Below are 17850 nucleotides of genomic sequence, written 5' to 3'. Positions count from 1 at the left end.
GGGGGATATTAATACTTTTAACTCCTCAAGTGTCTTTGAAGATGAAAATTACATATGCAAATTTGAGATCTACTTTAATTTGCTCCACCTAGAAAAAGTGCTTACACATTGGTAGAATCTTGTCACCCAATGGTAACCCCAGGATATGGTGTCTTCATCATGGTTGAAAAAAATTGGTGTATGATTTTTATGACAGATTCATAGAAAACGAAGGATACGTCATTCTCTAATGTGGGTATCCTGGTTTACTGCGGCCCCTAAACGCAACGTTGTGGTTATTGTATTGCATCACGCGGAAGAAACAAGCCCACCACTACACCAATGGACAACGAGAACACACGGGCGGTTACAGTATGACTGTATTCAACTGATGTGCATCTGTTTGTATATCTCTTTTCTTTTTTAAAAGAGATTAATGTTGGTGTCAAAGTATCTGGTATGTTGTGTTAATTTGAAAAACAGAAGAGTAACTTAGCTCGCGACGTGGTGGACAACACTAACAGTCCAAACCGTTGCCACACGTGCTCGTTACCTCCTCTGGTTAAAAAGAAACGATCATCGCCGACATTCTCCGTTTTCTGCCATCTCCAGTGTTTCCTCTACCTCTTCCCTAACGACATTTGTCGGTGTCCAGGTTAGTGTGGTTTGTATTAAGCGTCTTTTTTGTGCGTTTACTTTGAGTACAGACAAAGACGGACTATCTGTACTGCGCTGTGCCACGTTGTTGCTCAGTGGTTTGTTTAACTTGGGATAAAGCGTCAAGATGTTGCAACCGTTTTTCCTTTGTTATGACTGTTAATGATGTGATGATATGAAGTATGTTAGGAGATGTGCTAATCATTATTTTACACCTGGGTTACCAGTTGAATACAATTAATGTAATAACCTACTTGGTGGGATAGCAGGCTACTTATATGAACATTCAGATGCCCGTTTGTCATTTACACTTGACTAAAGCTAACTTAGTCTAACTCATTAGCCCTTGCTAACCTTGCTGCCTGTGAGTCACATTCTAGTTGATGTAAACGGGGTGGACAAAACCCCCTAATTTCAGCATAACTTAGTCCAACAGCACCACAACAACAGCCTCCCAAATAACCATATATTTGAATCATGCCTCTCCTATACAATTTCTACAAAAACATGAAAACTTTAGTGGTTTTGTTGCAGTGCTACATCCGTTTTAGCACGGTGCACCTAATGTGAGTGTTTGCACACACATACATTGCTACAGGACATAACATAGACTTGCATTCATTTCCTGGAGACTAACCCTACGCTTGTTCTAACCTTAACCACTGACCCAAGATCAGTATTTTAAAAGTTGTGGATTTAACTTTTGTTCCCAATTCGACAAGCTCTCCCCAATTAACCCATGACAGGAACACACACACACCACACCTCTAAAGTAAATCAGTGGCACAGTATCCTTGCATTGCAGTGTCAGTGTAACATACCTGAAACAACTGTTCAGTTGCCTAAAAGTCCTCATAAATCTGTTTTTAAAAATCTACAGGATAGCTGGGTAATTTCATCTTTCTTCCTTCTTTTGTTTTTGTCCCCTCCTGTCTTAGATGGAGAAGGAGCCCCTGCCAACTGATGATGACAAGACAGAGGTCAACGGCTACACTGGTGAGGAGAGTCAGCAGGCCTCGTCCGAGCCTCCAGCTCGAGCAGGATGGAACAGTAAAATAGAGTACTTTTTGGCTCAGGTGGGATTCAGCGTCGGGCTTGGCAATGTCTGGAGGTTTCCATATTTGTGCCATCAGAATGGAGGAGGTGAGTATCTATTATTGTCATCCATGTTAGATGGGATCCCGAGGGAGACCTATTAATACAGTGCTTAACAGCACGCCCATGCATTAACTACCAACTGTGTGCCTCTGAATCTGGGCAGCACACCATTTAACATTGTGTATAGATGTATACACTATCTGTTAACAACACTTAATACTGCTGTTTTGAAGTCTGATGCGCCAACATCTGGTTCATATCTGTTGGCAGGGGAAACGATGTAAACTCAGAAAAATAGTGACTCAATCTGGTTTCAGAAGTTTTTTACATTTTTGGGTTCCACTGCGACAAGATGACGATTGATTTTGTACTTTTAGTGAATTTTGCTGTCAGTTTGTCTTCTAATAGCAGCTTATGAAATAGTCTCTGTTTTTTTTTTTTTTATATTTAAGAAAAACCCTGGAGAACTATATACTTGTCTTACTTACCCTACATGATGTGTAAGACAAATGTTCAATAGAACATAGTATTGCAGAGAGCAGTAATCAAAATGGTTAAATATTCTGCTGGTGTGGGATTGAAGAAATATCTGCTTCTCCTTTACATAATTTTTGTTCGACATATCAAATTGAGGTGTTTATTTGCTAACTGAATGCTGTAACTTATTCTCCTCAGGAGCTTTTCTCCTCCTGTACGTGATGCTCATGCTGGTTGTGGGCATTCCTTTGTTCTTCCTGGAGCTGGCAGCCGGTCAGGCCATTCGACAAGGCAGCATCGGAGTGTGGAGGTACATTTCCCCCAGGCTCGCAGGGATCGGCTATTCCAGCTGTGTGGTAAGATAACAATTGCTATATGGTTGACCCATCTACCAAGACATAGTATATGGTGTTGCATGCATTCCAGGTGTAATTTTGAGTTTTGCACTTCTACTCCAAGCAAAACTTGCCTTTTTTGCTAGAACACCTTTGCCAACATCTAGAAAAGTATATTGGTTATGTAGAGCAAAAGAGCAATGGTGTGTTTTTCCAGTTAATAAAAATGTTTGGACAGAGCTGTGTTGAGGTGCCAGTTGTTCAATTAGCAAGAAATGGTGATGAAGCAAATGTCAGCACCGATCTCCTAATTCAACTTAGATTCACAAAGTCCAGAATTGATTATTGATCATTCAATTACATCAGGTAAATACCAATGTTCCATTAAGCGTTTCTCACAATTTGCCTGGGAACTTTCATTTATTCTACATTCAACATGTGAGCGGTGTTGTTTGCTTGAATATAAAATTGTGTAAAGTGCAGATTCAATGACTAAAACATGATTAATCTATATATTTTTTTAGGTAAAAAAGGCAAGAATAATAAAAACCCGCTCCACTTAGGAGGTGTTAGCTCCTGACAGGAACAGACTGAGTAAAATAGAATCCACACACTGTTCACCAGACTTCCACGGCCTCACACCTTGTAGCTGGAGAAAATATCTCTTCCACAAATGCAAATAGAGCTTAGATCAGTGTGCAGTCTTGTTTCAGTCATTAACTACGAGATAGCCAGCATCAGCTAACCATCCTGAGTCATCACAGTCCTGTAAACTGCGGCAGGTCCCCACAGCCTGTAATTATTCACATCACAGTTCACAAGACTGTTGTGACTCAAGGTGGTTCATATAGCCAGGTATTATCCACTTTGCTTTTTATCTTAAATAACCTTTTTGCACATGTTGTAATAACTCGATTTTTACAAAGTGCAGGCAGCCCTAACTGAAGCATTTACCCTGAACTCAATCACTAACATTAGAACACAACTGCAGCTGTAGAGAGAAGCACTTGCTTTAATTGTCCTTCTTTTTGTGACACTTCCATAGCTATTCTTGACAAAGTTATATCTTATATCTTATCTTATATCTGTCATATCTTCTTATCTTATATCTTGTTCACAAATGTTTTCAGGTGTGTTTCTTTGTGGCTCTCTACTACAATGTGATCCTTGCCTGGAGTCTTTTCTATCTTGGGAACTCGTTCCAGCACCCTCTACCTTGGAACCAGTGTCCAGAACAGGGGAATTTAACAGGTAAACACTCAGCATAAAGGTTCAATGCTGACAAGACATGAGCAGTATTACATTGTTAATGTATTGGCTGTGTGTTACATGTAAGACTACTAGATGATTTTTTTTTTCTTTTTACAACAGTAAAAGAATGTGAAAAGAGCTCCCCCACATCGTATTTCTGGTACCGCAAAGCTTTGAATATCACAGACTCAATTGATGACACGGGCTCTTTCAATCCTTACATCGTCTGCTGTCTTCTGGCGGCCTGGACCATCGTGTGCCTGGGAATGTTCAAGGGTATCAAGACCTCTGTCAAGGTAACTGATCTGGTGTGGCACATGGCTTTTCACAGTGTTGGTTTTATTATTAAGGAAGCTGTGCCATAAAAGTGGTATTTTGGTTAATGTTTAACGGCTCTGACATTTCAGTAGGTTATCAGCTTTAAACACTGGAATTACTGGTGAAGTGCTTTTCAGTCAGTTACTAGATGAGCTACCACTACAAGCCTCACAGTTTTAAATGACTGATATAAGTCTGTTTATCTGCACTGTGAAATGCATGTGGAACTGGGATGGTTCACATTTGCTGAACAAACTTGTGTGTGCCTTTTGGAATAGTGCTGAGAAAGGTTAGTGTGATATTTCTAGGATAAGTGTTAAATTATTTTTATACAGCACATTGGCAAAAGGTTAATTTTGATTACTCTGACAGTGTTGTCTTTGGAAGCAGCTGAGCACAAGACTGAGCATTAAATAACTAAAATGTGAAGAGAAGCCCTTAATTTTACGTGCTGAAAATCACTGACTTACCAACAAAATTGCATGTCTTCTTACGTTGTTTGGTCAAATCGCATTCATGCGTTGGGCTTTCGGGGTTACTGTGGGTCATGGAATCTCTGGAATGTGTGGCTTAAGTGTTGACCAACTTCAAATGGTAAAATCCACTTTATGTGATGAAGTATTGGGAGATTTGTAAATAACACATATCAGCCAATCCAGTCTTAGTAGGGTTATACACTGTAATGAACAGCACAGCATTTGGCACAGTGATTTCCTAATGTTCTATCAAGATCTATCCTCGCTCGAGTGGAAGTCATTAGCATCGTTTTATGTTATAGCCAACATCTAAGGTGAGGTCTAATCCCACTCAGGCTGACATCAGGTGTTTCACGTAATTACTGACTTAAGCACCTGGCTTCTTGATTACAAGGACCATATGTTCATTATGTAACAAGCAGCAGGCTTACATTAAAGATATGGTGAAACAATCGTCATCTCTGGGGAAAATGGGTTAATTCAGCAGTAAAATTAATAGGATTCAGCAGGGAACTAACTAAAAGACAGTTTACATAAACATAAGGAATTTAAGGAAAAGAGTCTGGATCAAAGCATGTTAACAAGAAAGAATAACATTTGTAGAAATTAGTGCATTTATTAAATAATTTGTAAAAGCAGATACGGAGTCACTTTAGAAGAGTTGTACCTTTTTTAACGCAAAGTGCCTGTGTGCTCAGGCAACCAAATAACTGACTTCCTCTGGCAATGCTGTTTGAATTTGTCAATGTAATTGTTTCTTTTTCACTTAGGTGATGTATTTCTCCTCCATCTTCCCCTACGTTGTTCTGATCTGCTTCCTTGTCCGAGGACTCATGCTGGATGGGGCCTTAGAGGGAATATCCTTCATGTTCTACCCAAAGGTATCTACAGATAAAATGTTTTGAGTGTAGAGAAGTCAGGCAGATGTGTATATTTCCCCGATTCACCTGTTGTTCCCTCTGTTCATTTCTAGTTGGAAATTTGGGCAGACTTGCAGGTGTGGCGGCAGGCAGCCACACAGGTTTTCTTTGCCCTGGGTCTTGGCTTCGGCTCCATTATTGCCTACTCGTCCTATAATCCCAAGAATAACAACTGCCACCGGGATGCCTTCACTGTCTCTGCTATAAACTTCCTCACATCTGTGCTGGCCACTCTGGTGGTGTTTGCTGTGCTCGGCTTCCGCGCCAAAGGCAAAGTCATGGAATGTGTAGTCAGGTATGTTGTTTGATATGTTATATCATGTCAGTAGGGCTGAACATTGTGTAACAAAAAAGGTAATTTTTGCATTTCACTTTCAATGAAAAAAAATATAAATATGATGACGATGTGATTTTCGGTGGGGCCTGTGCTAAACGAGCATGTTCCCGTTTGTCTGCAGAATATAATTTGTAGGCAGGGCGTCTCTGTAGCACAATGCTTCATTTATCGCATGTTATCATAAAATTTCAGCTCCTTCGATTTGGATGTTGCAGTGGGCCATATTGGGATTTTTGATAATATTTCGATTAATTTTGCAGCCCTCCTTGTCAGTGTCTGATCAGATTTTTACACAACATGAGGAAGTAATATATCTTATTGAATATATATGTTATGATTGTATATTCTTTTGTCTTGTTCTCAGAAATATGAATGAGCTATCGGAGCAGTTTCACAGCGGCCATGTGGATGAAAACCTGATGCCAAACTTCAACTACTCTATTCCCAGTTCTGTGCATGTACAGCGCTACAGGGCCTGGTTTAAAGAACATGGAAATAATGTCCCTGGCAATTTAACGGACTGTGACCTAGAACAAGAGATGCAGAAGGTAAAGACTGACTTTTTGGACTAATGTAAAAAAAAAAAAACTAGCGTATTTTGTTTGCTGTACCTATAAACTAAAGCTGGCACTCTTGTTTGTGTTCAGGGTGTGGAGGGTACAGGCCTAGCTTTTATTGCCTTCACAGAGGCCATGTCACTTCTGCCTGGCAGCCCTTTCTGGTCAGCACTCTTCTTCCTCATGTTGCTCAACTTGGGACTCAGCACCATGTTTGGCACCATGGAGGGCATCCTCGCCCCGCTCACTGACCGCTTCAAAACTCTGGCCAACAACAAGACCAAACTCACAAGTAAACACCTGTTCCATCATTATTCCTTTACCCATGCAAGTCTCAACATCATATTACTGACATGACTGAAGGCAGAGTAGTGTTGGTTACAAGTGATTCTGCACTTCAGTAATTAGACAGCAAACATAAACACTGTCTTTATCAAGATGTCAGTCAATTTTATGTTGCCCAGTATGTGCTGCTGAACACTACTACCCTGTAGATATGAAGACCCAAACCCAGTACATTGTTAACCCAGTGACATTATCGGTTGTCCTCTCTGTATTGGAGAAATTAAGAAAGTAGATTTCCTATTTATTATTGCCACATAATTTATCTTGCGTCCATCATATACAGGGGGAATAATTGAAAGTTTTCAACCGGCTACCTCATGGTTCATCTGTCATTGCCCTTGGTATTTTATGTATGCTAGCAGCCTGGAGCCCACATACAGAGTTAACTAATTTATACGGACATGAGTTAATGATTAAAAGTAACCATAAGTGATTTGTTCAAAACAATGCTGTTGCAGTTTGCTATATACAGTGCATATAAAAAAAAAAGTGAAGCAATGTAAATCTTAATTTGTTATTTTTTTCTCTTAAAAAATAAAAAGAACAGAGTACCATTTTTATATATATATATATATATATATATATAAGTTACATGGCATTGAGCTGACACTAAACAGGATTTCCCCCCAGCCCGATTTGCCCCTCTTGATTGCATATTGTTTCCTTAAAGAAGTTGTGTTTTCTCTGACATGTCTGTTCTGTTTTAGTTTTCAGCTGCATCATAGGCTTTCTGATTGGCCTGCTCTTCACCCAGCGCTGTGGGAACTACTTTGTGATGATGTTCGATGATTACTCTGCCACTCTGCCCCTCATTATTGTGGTGGTGTTTGAGACCTTCAGTGTGTCCTGGCTATATGGAGCAGACAGGTTAGGTCTATTTTCAGACTGTGGGTAATTGACTTAAATTCCATGTGAATTTAAACTGATCGTTTAAGTTCACTCAGTCTCTGAAAGTCTACCACTCTCTGTTTCTGAAGGTTCCTTGATGATATTGAGGCAATGCTGGGCTGGCGCCCCAGTGTGGTGTACAAGTACCTTTGGAAATATGTTTGCCTGCTTTCTATGCTGGGGTTGCTGGGAGCCACCACCATTCGCATGTTCATCAAAAGACCCACTTACATGGCATGGAACCAAGCAATGGTATGGATAATTATATTAAAAAACGCTCCCTAGTCGCATAAAAAATATTGCTATTTGATATGGGATGTTGAATTGTTGCATGCATGTTTCTGTTTGTGGGGTTTGTTTATTTTTCTCAGATATCTTAAACAACAGCAGCTTTAGGCAGTGGAGCCACTGTTTTTGTCTGCATGTAAACAACATGATGGTATAGCAAGCTGTCTCTTGCTAAGAGACTCTCTTCACACCTAATTATTCAAAGATATAGGTTTTTCTCAGTTCACATTGAATATGCAAAGCAGAGTAGTTATAAGTTGTGGTTCTTTAAGTTGTTGAGTGATTAAATTTTTTCTTTTTTTCTTTTTTCCTCAGGCCTCTGAGGAACACCTGCCGTACCCTGGCTGGGCTCTGGCTGTTCTGGCTTTACTGATCATAATTGCCATGATGCCCGTCCCAGTGGCCTTGGTCCACGCTGTTCTGAAGGAAACGACAAAGAAAATATCCAGAGATACAGAGAATGGTGAATACAGCATGGTAAGCACAGATGACAAGTGTGACACTCCCGTGACTGAAATGACAGAAGTCGAACAAAGGAGCAGGACCTTTGCTTCTTTTTCCTAAACGCTGAACTTGTGATATTACAATGTGGGAAATGAACCTGCAGTACCCAGTCAAAATTTAACTTTGCCATTTTAAAGGACAATTTAATTGCGTCTCCCTCTTTTGTGGCGATATGGCACAGAGAGCAAATGCAGTATATACCGAAAGGTTCAATTTTTTTAATATTTAAAAACTTTTTTTTATATGTAAATGAAGTCCAAACATATCCACATGATATTACTTTTTTTTTTTTTTTTAAATACTACTGTTCCAACCAGTCTACCAACTTTTGAAAAGTGTGTAATATAGAAAATATGGAACAAATAATATATTGCCATATGATGACTAAAAGGTTGAATTTCCAACAACTGCTGATTTTTAGGGTTGTTGTCCCAATGTTTTAGTTTTCAGTATAAGCCTTGGACATCACATAAACACGTTCCTGCATTTTTTTTTTGTATAAATAGTTCACTTGTACATTTATCTACAATAATGATGACTTTTTTTTTCACCTTTATAAAAACACTCACGTGTGAGATGTACCTCATCATTTCAAGAATTGATACATACTACTTTGACAGTAAATATCCCCAAAAATTCCTAAACCAGCAACCTTTTGCTCCTCATTTTGTTATAGACAGAACTTGTTACAAAAGGTTTGTGAGACTGTTACACCAGGAAAGGGGAAATTCAGGTATGTTGAAATGAAGTACAGCTATTAGGTACAGTATTAATGCTATTTACAACACAGAGGCCATTAACAACGTTTACAGCTCAACACCACTGACTCCTGAGTCACTGTAGATTCTACAGTTTCAGGTCACAGGTACTATATGTATTCAGGCAAATTGTGTATCTACACATTTCACACTACACATGTATGTGAACATTCTCTGTTCAACTTGAAATCAAACAGCTGATGTACAGTATATGAGTATGAAATTTCTGGCTTTGTTTTACAGTGATTGTCATTTTAACATCACTGTTGTCTCGGTATTGGTAAAAGTTTAAAATTCGACTCTGAAAATACATTTCTATCATTCTGTCATGTCCATTTCTGTGACATCAAACTTCAGCAACAAAAAAATCATCTGTTGTAATGAATACAGGAACAAGGGCTGTTGGCAACCTGCAGCCTGGTTTTTTTTGTTTTTGCTGAACCGGTTGATCAAGTGACAGCATGGTACACACACTGAGGGGAAAGTCAAAGTTGTAATGTAAATATGTATATAGTACATGGGAAAAGTCTTCAAGAACAGATGTTATAGAAATTTGTATATCAATTTGTACGTCAGTTTTTACATCAAATTTGCATGAAGCATTGTTTTGTCTTAGTTTTTTAAGCTCGGGTTTAGGAGGAAACTAGGTGCATGTTTATTTCAAAGGGCTATACAAAGTCTCTGACCGGGCAAAGTACTCCTTTACCTAAGATGTAACTATTAATACATGTCATGTAATTGATGTGATGATTTTTGAGAACTATTTTGTACACTTAAGTCCTTGATCATCATCTTCTTCTGTTTGCAGTAGCCATTTTTCTGAAGTTAAAGGTGTTGGTTTTTTTACATTCTCAGTGGGTTACTATCCAAATGAATTGACCTCATGAACTTTAATGCTGCTGAATGTAACTTTATTGACCCTAAGTGCCTTCAGATTTAATGAGGCTGATTGAACAAATGTTAAAAGCATTCCAGCATATAATTTTAAAAATTTCTTTTGGCAGACTCATTTTTCAATAGTGTATGTAGTTTGTCTATATGAAATGAATTTTTAAGAAAATGTAATATAATGCCACTTCTATGTAATATATTGTCGTTCTTTTATTAAAAAAAGTACAGCAAAATACTGTATTAAAACAATCCTTTTGTTTGAAATGTAGCTTTTACTTAAACTTGACTCATAAGATTGTTCAAGAAAGTCGTGACTGACTTGTTAGACAGTTTTCATGATTTATATTTTTTAAAAACATGGCATAAATGAACATCCAAATAAAAATGCTGTTTTGCAAGCATGTATTACAGTTGTGCAAAGGAAATACTTGAGAAATACTTTGCGTTCTAAGTACTGGTGAACCCATAACCGCAGGAACTGTTGTAACATACTGTAGACTTGTTGCCTTACCTTTTTACTTCTGAAATAAGGCTGGTTGATGTTTGTACTTTCAGTTCAGAGTTTGGAATGAATAAAAGTTAGGCAGACAGTGTTAATGTCAGCATTGATGATTTTTAAAGGCCAGCTCCAAAGCAGAAATTAAGCAAGTATCAATAAGGTGTAAGTGACTCCTGGGATGAGAGGCAGAAAAATTTATCCACATGTGCCTTAAAAATGGATGTAGGAAGCCAACTTCAACTCTTTCATTGCTGTCAAGAAAAGCAACAAATACCATAAGTCAGATACTGACTGGATGTCCTTCATATTCTGTTGACAAATCTGCTCAGATAGTGATGTCTTCTTTCCATTAACTAGTCGAGGCTTACTGAGCGTGAACTTACACACATTCACTTTGGAAAGGACACTTTTCCAGTATTTCTCACAGGGCGTGTCCATTGAAGCATTTGCTAGGTCCATCAATTACTTAAAAGCCCAGATGCAAGGGCAGTTTTTTAAGGGGTAAAGAGCGTTTCTGCAATCATGTTCCCCACCAACACACACTCCCATCACCTGCTGTGTGCTGCTGCGCATCTGCACCATTATCTGCCTGGGAAAGTTGAAACATATCAAGGCCTCCGCCAAGGTAATCATCTGAGCAGCTGTTCAACGACATGTAACAGCAACATAGTTTGTTTTTCTTACCGACTTGTGATTGTGCAGGTTGTAACAGGATCTGCCTGATCAGGAAATATTTCTAAGCCACACCAGCTCTTGCTGGCTGGAGGCAGGTTTTAGTTTGAGTCTTAATGTGTCTTTAGAAGTGTTTGTGGAACAAGTGCAGGTGGCCGGAAATATAATGTTCAAGGCTATCAAAACCTAAGCCACTGACCTATTGTAGCTTTAGCTTTAGCTTTAAAACCTCTTTTGATACTGTGAACAATTTGTGCATTTCTTTGTTTTTCTTTCATATCTCTCAGTCCTTGAACAGTTTGAGTGTCCTTGCAGACTCCGGGAATGGAGCACACGCTGCCTTTACTCAAACATGCTTCAAACTGGCCAACGTAGAGGATCAAATATCAGACTGTTACAGTGTCTAAACAATGTCTCCAGATCAGATTGTCCATTAAGATTGGACAACGAAGAGTAGAGTGGAATATAATTAATTGTATACATATGTAATTATTTTGGAATACTTGTTTTAGTATAGTATGAATTACTTAGAATTATGTTTGATATATTTGACCAGACAATCCTCCTGGTAACTGTGTTGTGTTATTCTACAGTTACATTTAAAAGATCTTAGATATTATCTTTAGGATTAGATTTATTTATTTATTTTTTTGGCATAATAGTTGTTTGAACTTCATATCACGTGCACTCTGCTTTAGATGTGGCCTGTAAGCCAGATGCATGACATTGAAGCAGTACATTTATGTGTCAGTAGGGAGCTCTGCTGCACTTGTGTCAGAGCATCACTCTGCTGAAGACAATAGGTGGTGTGAACATTACACTCCTGTTTGGTTTGTCATTTATATGTTGGGTGGCTCTTTCTTCTCATATAACAACTTTTATTGTCTTTTAAAAGACCTAAATGAAAACACTGATTTCACTGGCTTAGGTATAACTACAAATTCAAGGTCAAATTTGAAAAGCTTTCAAAACATGGTGCCAGGGCAGAACATGCTAAAGGAAAGCCTTTCCCCTTTGTCCTTTGGCTAAACACAGCACTTGTGTAAGTCACCTTCTTCGACGCGTATGATTGTGTGGAAGACTAACTCACAGGTGTCCCCTTGGAAATATTATGTGTCTGGGGAGTTTAGTTGTCTTGGATGCAGTATCACTTCAGTCAGCCAGAGGCAGAGAGCAGAGGACCAACACCCGGCAGAGAGAAAGACGACATCCTCGCTTCGACCTCAGGTAAACACAATTGACAAAATTTATTTCAAATGTTCTAAGTTTGAAATGACATTAAAATGAATGTATGTGTGTTTGTGTAAGATGGGGAGGTTGATTAATGGTTTCAGAGGCCTCTTTTTAGAGCAGGACCAGGTGAGGTTTACCACATTCATCTGGAAACTTATGACGATACAGTATGAAGAACAATAACTATATTGTTCTGAAAATATAATATTTTATATAATATCCATTTACGGTGACTACAGTAAGTTCCTTATCGGTCCTGTTAACAAACAGGAGAAAGTGTATTTATGCTTACTTTCAAAATACGTCAAGTTTAGTACAGATATTTTTTGTTTTGGTTTCATTGATTATATTCTTACAACTAACTTATTTTTGATTTGTAAGTGTACCCGTGGATGATCCACATGGCGGGCCTGGCAGCTCTGTGCCTGCTGCTGGTGTTTCCACTGAGCAGCTCCCAGAGCACCCTGCAGTCTGAGCAGGAGATCAACGCCCATCAGGCTCCGGCAGCAGCACCTCCTCCTCCAGCACACATAAGGGACCTTCTTAGCAAACAGGAAACCACTCACTTAAATGCAATGCGGACATGTAAGTCTATTCACATGCATCCTGCACAGTGTTAATCTTAGAAAGAACTCAATAACAGAGATGTTGCATGAAGATACTCGTGAACTACACCAAGTTACAACTTGTGAAGGCAGCTGATTTTTCCAACATGAATGTGGAGCCTAACTCTTTGTCATGTGTTCGTGCCTGCACAGACAGCCATGTTGACAAAGATAATGCCAAAGTAGGTCTGTTCATCGCTGCAGCCATGGGAACCTTCACTCTGATGGGTGCAGTTTACTGTATCTACAACAAGTTCTACACCAAACAGCAGTACCTGCACACCCAGCTTAACAATGACCCAGGTAGATTAACAGATTTTTATTAATTTGTTAACTTGTTATTACTGCAGCTGTGTGGTACCAAAATGCATTGCTTGAAGGGACTGGTGGAAACCTGTACTTTTATGTACATGTAAAAACACGTATGTCTGCCCGACTAATCGGCACTACAGCAGAGAGAATTATCAACCGAAACAAAACTGAAAAATTATAGCTATGGGCAAAAATCACATCATCATCATTTTTATATTTTTTCAGTAAAAATGAAATGCAAAAATTACCACTGCCACTAAAACCTTGACTATCACAATTGCAATATCTGTCAAAATAATTGTATTATGATTTTTTATTTTGTATCGTTCAGCCCTGAATATAAACTGTCTCTGGACTCATCAGCGTTTCAGCTTTTTCCCCTCCTGTCTCTTGGGTATCATTTGTTGAAAAGCAACACAGGCCCTGTTGGGTTATTAAACATGAGCATGCTATGCTTCGCTTATTGGCACTGTGCAACATGACTTCTCACTACCGAAGCACTTCCTGCTTGCTTCCATTTGGAGGCACTAATAAATGATGTTGCATGGTGTAAATAATACAACAGCAAATGTGTATATACAGTAGATATCGAATATATGTACAGAGGCATGACTGATGTCTTGTGCTCTCTCCTGTGAGCTAATATTTAAACAAAAACATTTGGATTGACAGGAAAAATGAATGAATTTTCTTCTATCTCTGTCTGCAGATTTGACCACAGACCCAATGGACCCTCCGCCTGTGTTTTTTCACGCCTCTGTTGACTCCAGTGCAGTAGATGTGCGGAGAGCTGGTTACGGCTCGCTCTCGGACACTCCATCCATCATCTCTGTCCCACCCAGCCTGTCCCCCCCTCCCTCTGCCATGCCCTTCCCTCCCCTCTTCCTCTCCTCTCACTCTCTGAGAACTATATCAGCTAAGGATCTGGAGAAGAGCTGTATCTGATACACAAAGCTTAGTAAGCAGTCTGACACCTTTGAATGACGTTAAGAAGAAGTAGTTGCTATTTGAATGTACACGTTGTTTATCATTATCTGTACACGTTAGACACATTTTTAATCTTTGTGGGGCAAATGATGCTGAAAATGTTTTCTTATGAAAACAATGCATGAGTTTCAAACCTGGGGAATGGGTTCAAACATACAACCTTACCCAGTGGAGGTTTGAGACCAATAGGAAAACGCAAAAAGAAGAGACGAGACCTCCTGACCCATAGGCCTCTCACTGCCCATAAACACCATAGTTTGCCACAAATCTGCCCTAAATATTTGCCTGTGTATCACAACTATATGTATGAGCTGTAGTATTTTGTGCTGTATGTTTTTACAGTAACAATATGAACCAGATATTCTCTGCACTTTATCCAGTACTGTCCATCCTCTCAGTAGTCGTCCAGTGTGGTACCACAAAATAAACAGTCCAGTGACGAAATAAATGCTCATTCCAACTCCTAATGCTCAATACTAACAGTCTCATAGTTAAGTTGAAGTGTAACTGATTTTTCAAGCAAAACACACACTCCAAGGGCAAAATCCCAGACAAAGGTATGGAGTCATTCCTTCTGAGGGTTGAAAATAACTGTTTTGTCTGAGAATTTCAGGAAGCGGCTGTTATCAAAAAGACTCTGTCAGTCTTTGATCTGTGTTTGTTCCTCTTTAGACAGATGCCTGTGCTGCTAAAAATAAAACCCTGCAGTGGTTTTATACACCTAGGTTCTGCCCAAGTTCCTACACCGATTTAACAAAAACAAACCAATGTATGTCCAAAACATCGCTTTATGTTTCTAGCTTTCCCTTCACGTTCACCTGTTTGGATGAGACATGCGGTGACTGTGATTTTACACCACGAAGAAATACCAAGTTAATTTGACGGGATTTTCATCAAATCAGCCGTTCAGCAGTTACAGGCTCTTTTTCACAGCGGACATTTTGACCTGAGGGAAAAGCACAGGTGTTAGCTACTAATCACATTAATGATGGCTCTGTAGTATTGTTGTGTCTCAGTAAGCCACAACAGTGTGACAGTGAGCCAACATGCACAACATACCAGGACCCTGAAACTCAAGCAGCAAAACTGAATTAAGACATTATTGATGTAATTATTTTCACATGTGATTACTGTGGCATGTTAAAATGTTTTCAGCGAGTATCAGTGTATCTAAAGGCCCCATCACTTGATTTACTATAAGTTCTGCCACTCCAGATTTCTTACTAATTTTCATGTGCCAAAAGTCACATATTCCAAAATACCTTTAATGCATTCAGGGTACTGAGAAGTTATTTATTACATACTGATAGAGTTGCAGTAATGATGCCTTATGAGGAGATGCAAAGACAAGCACAATAAGACCCATTTCTAAGATTTTAGATTTTTAGATATATTTTTTTTTACTATTGAACTAACATAATCTTTTGGTGTGGATATTTAGTTTCTTTCTTTTTTTTCTTTCTTTCCTTTTTTTTTTTCCTTTTTTGCTCAAAAAAGCGCAAATAATTTGCAGTCCAATCATTCCCAACGTCCTGGGAGCAGCCTGCCCCTCCCGTGTTACAAATACCTGGGAACTCTGTTAAATGCTTCGATCGGACAGTGTTTACTCTAATTCTCTCCATTCAAGGCGTCTGTGGTCCAAGAATAGCCTCTGCTTGGATAGTCAGTGCTTAAAACGCCGGGGCTGCGGGGAAGGAAGTGACATGCTACCTTCCACTCACTACACAGACTTGGAGAGATTAGCGCGCAGGCAGCAGTAATCTGGTTTCAGGACCACGGCCAGAGACACCGTTTGGCCATGAATCCTGTCGAAAGTTGCATCCAGCTCCCTGCGAACCTTACCGGACACCGCCGGGTGTGAAGAAGTTCACTTGGACATTAAGGACTCTAACAAAGTGGAACTGACAATGTTTGTTCAGTTCATTTTACATAAAGGAGGTTGAAGCAAGTTAAATCTCTGGAAAATCCGCGTCGCTGGCAACAGATTCCGCTGCACAGGAACCTGCGGGGTTAAGGGAGTCCGGTAATCAAGTAAAATTAGTTTTTTTTTATTTTTTTATGTGTGAGTGAGAAAGACGAGGCGGAGGGAGCAGAGGAGAAGGCTGTGCGCTCAGGCGGGAGCGCGCAAACACTGCACATTGGTCGGATCCTGGAGTCGTGAGGATGGAGATCCGGCCGGACAGGTTTAAGGCCGTGGCAGCCAAGACTCTGGGGAAAATATACGGGTATGTAAAGTTCCTCTGGGACCCATTACAACCAGAAAATGTTGAAACGCAGGCTTAATTTCCCTTTTGAGTAAAAAAAAAAAAAGAAAAGAAAAAAAAGAAAGATCATCTTTTTCCATCAAGGCCACTGATGGGGGCAGTGTTTACATATAAATGTGATTTTAAATTGAAAGAGAAACAAAGGACTCCTTTACAGATCAACATGATTAGTGTAGGGTTGGGTGACCTGGCACATCTGTCTCTCTATAGGCTGCTGAATCTATCTCATAAGAAACGGGCATACATAATTTATCACTTTATATGCAACTGCAGTCTTTACATAGCAGATACAAAAAGTTACAAATACTTTGTCTGAGCGCACAAAATGAAACCTAAAATTAGTCTGTTTCACGTGCAGAGATAAGTGAGTTATCCTCTTTTGCTTCTGAGGCACAAAAACAGAATTAAGTTTCATTTCAGACCTAAACTGCTCTATCAGTGTAAGATGAAGCGTTGGATCAATAACCAGATTCATTTCTTTGCAGTGCTGTCCCATTGTCAAACTGCAGAAGCCTCCACCTTTATGTGGCTGTTTATCTGGAGCTCCCTGTTTGAGCAATCAAGCAACGTGTTTCAGTTTCTAACATACACACAGTATGTTTGATAGCGTGATGACTGTGTGTGATAGGCCTGTGAGGTTTCTCTCTGCGGCCTGTTGTTCTGACACCCCTGCCACTATGTGACAGTAAGCTTAGGACGACTTTCAGTAACCCTCACTCTAGTAAAGGCTCCTTCGGAGTGTGGGGCAGATATTTACAGAGCAAGCAGACGTGGTGATGGACTGGGGACGTGGATCAAACTCGGGATGTGGCAGGAAATCTGACACTTTTTTTGACATGATGGTATTTCAGACCTGCACAAAGAAATCCTGTGTGACTTTTCGACAGCTTCCACACATTTAATCTGAAAGCTGCAAAAAAAAAATTAAAAAATCGCGTGACACACCTTGCACAGCTGAGAAAAGGTGTGTGGGGTAATCAGGAGTCTGGCCAGTGATGGCTATCTGAAAGCAGGAAGGTATTGATGGACTCCCCTTCCCCTCTGTCGGGATTTGATGTAGCGTCTAAACACTTAAATCCTCTCCAGAAATAGCCTCTGCTCGTCCAAGCTGTCGGCCCATGTAAATCCCTGCAGGCCGTACACCTTGGCCACATCTCTCCCTCCACCTAAGTAGCCCGATAGCTCGTCATAGTGTCCCC

The 17850-nt window shown here is 39.7% G+C and overlaps 3 protein-coding genes across 3 annotated transcripts in view; all 3 read left to right on the top strand.

Moving 5' to 3' along the window:
• The first annotated feature begins 308 nt into the window (after nucleotides 1-308).
• Nucleotides 309-10328, top strand: LOC111650281 (sodium-dependent neutral amino acid transporter B(0)AT2-like). Its single transcript, XM_023400151.2, has 12 exons — nucleotides 309-634; nucleotides 1575-1779; nucleotides 2410-2567; nucleotides 3677-3797; nucleotides 3918-4093; nucleotides 5362-5472; nucleotides 5565-5806; nucleotides 6213-6396; nucleotides 6496-6697; nucleotides 7458-7617; nucleotides 7728-7890; nucleotides 8242-10328. The coding sequence occupies exons 2-12, from the start codon at nucleotides 1575-1577 to the stop codon at nucleotides 8488-8490; spliced, it is 1971 nt and encodes a 656-aa protein (XP_023255919.1). The 5' UTR covers nucleotides 309-634; the 3' UTR covers nucleotides 8491-10328.
• A 2079-nt stretch (nucleotides 10329-12407) lies between these two features.
• On the top strand, nucleotides 12408-14861 carry LOC147819553 (uncharacterized). Its single transcript, XM_087172275.1, has 4 exons — nucleotides 12408-12477; nucleotides 12865-13068; nucleotides 13242-13391; nucleotides 14110-14861. Exons 2-4 carry the CDS (start codon nucleotides 12876-12878, stop codon nucleotides 14343-14345), a joined length of 579 nt encoding a protein of 192 aa, XP_087028401.1. The 5' UTR covers nucleotides 12408-12477; nucleotides 12865-12875; the 3' UTR covers nucleotides 14346-14861.
• A 1245-nt stretch (nucleotides 14862-16106) lies between these two features.
• Nucleotides 16107-17850, top strand: part of LOC111650285 (vesicular glutamate transporter 1-like) — a 13056-nt gene continuing 11312 nt past the window's right edge. The window contains exon 1 of the mRNA XM_023400166.2: nucleotides 16107-16612. Within this exon, the coding sequence (XP_023255934.1) occupies nucleotides 16551-16612 (62 nt within the window). The 5' untranslated portion in view covers nucleotides 16107-16550. The remainder of the gene's footprint in view (nucleotides 16613-17850) is intronic.

Source organism: Seriola lalandi, unplaced genomic scaffold, assembly GCF_002814215.2.
Source record: "Seriola lalandi dorsalis isolate HSWRI2012SDOR001 ecotype SW California unplaced genomic scaffold, Sedor1 jcf7180002052132, whole genome shotgun sequence".
In the NCBI taxonomy this organism is placed as follows: domain Eukaryota; kingdom Metazoa; phylum Chordata; class Actinopteri; order Carangiformes; family Carangidae; genus Seriola; species Seriola lalandi.
This window is presented reverse-complemented; position numbering and strand designations above follow the sequence as displayed.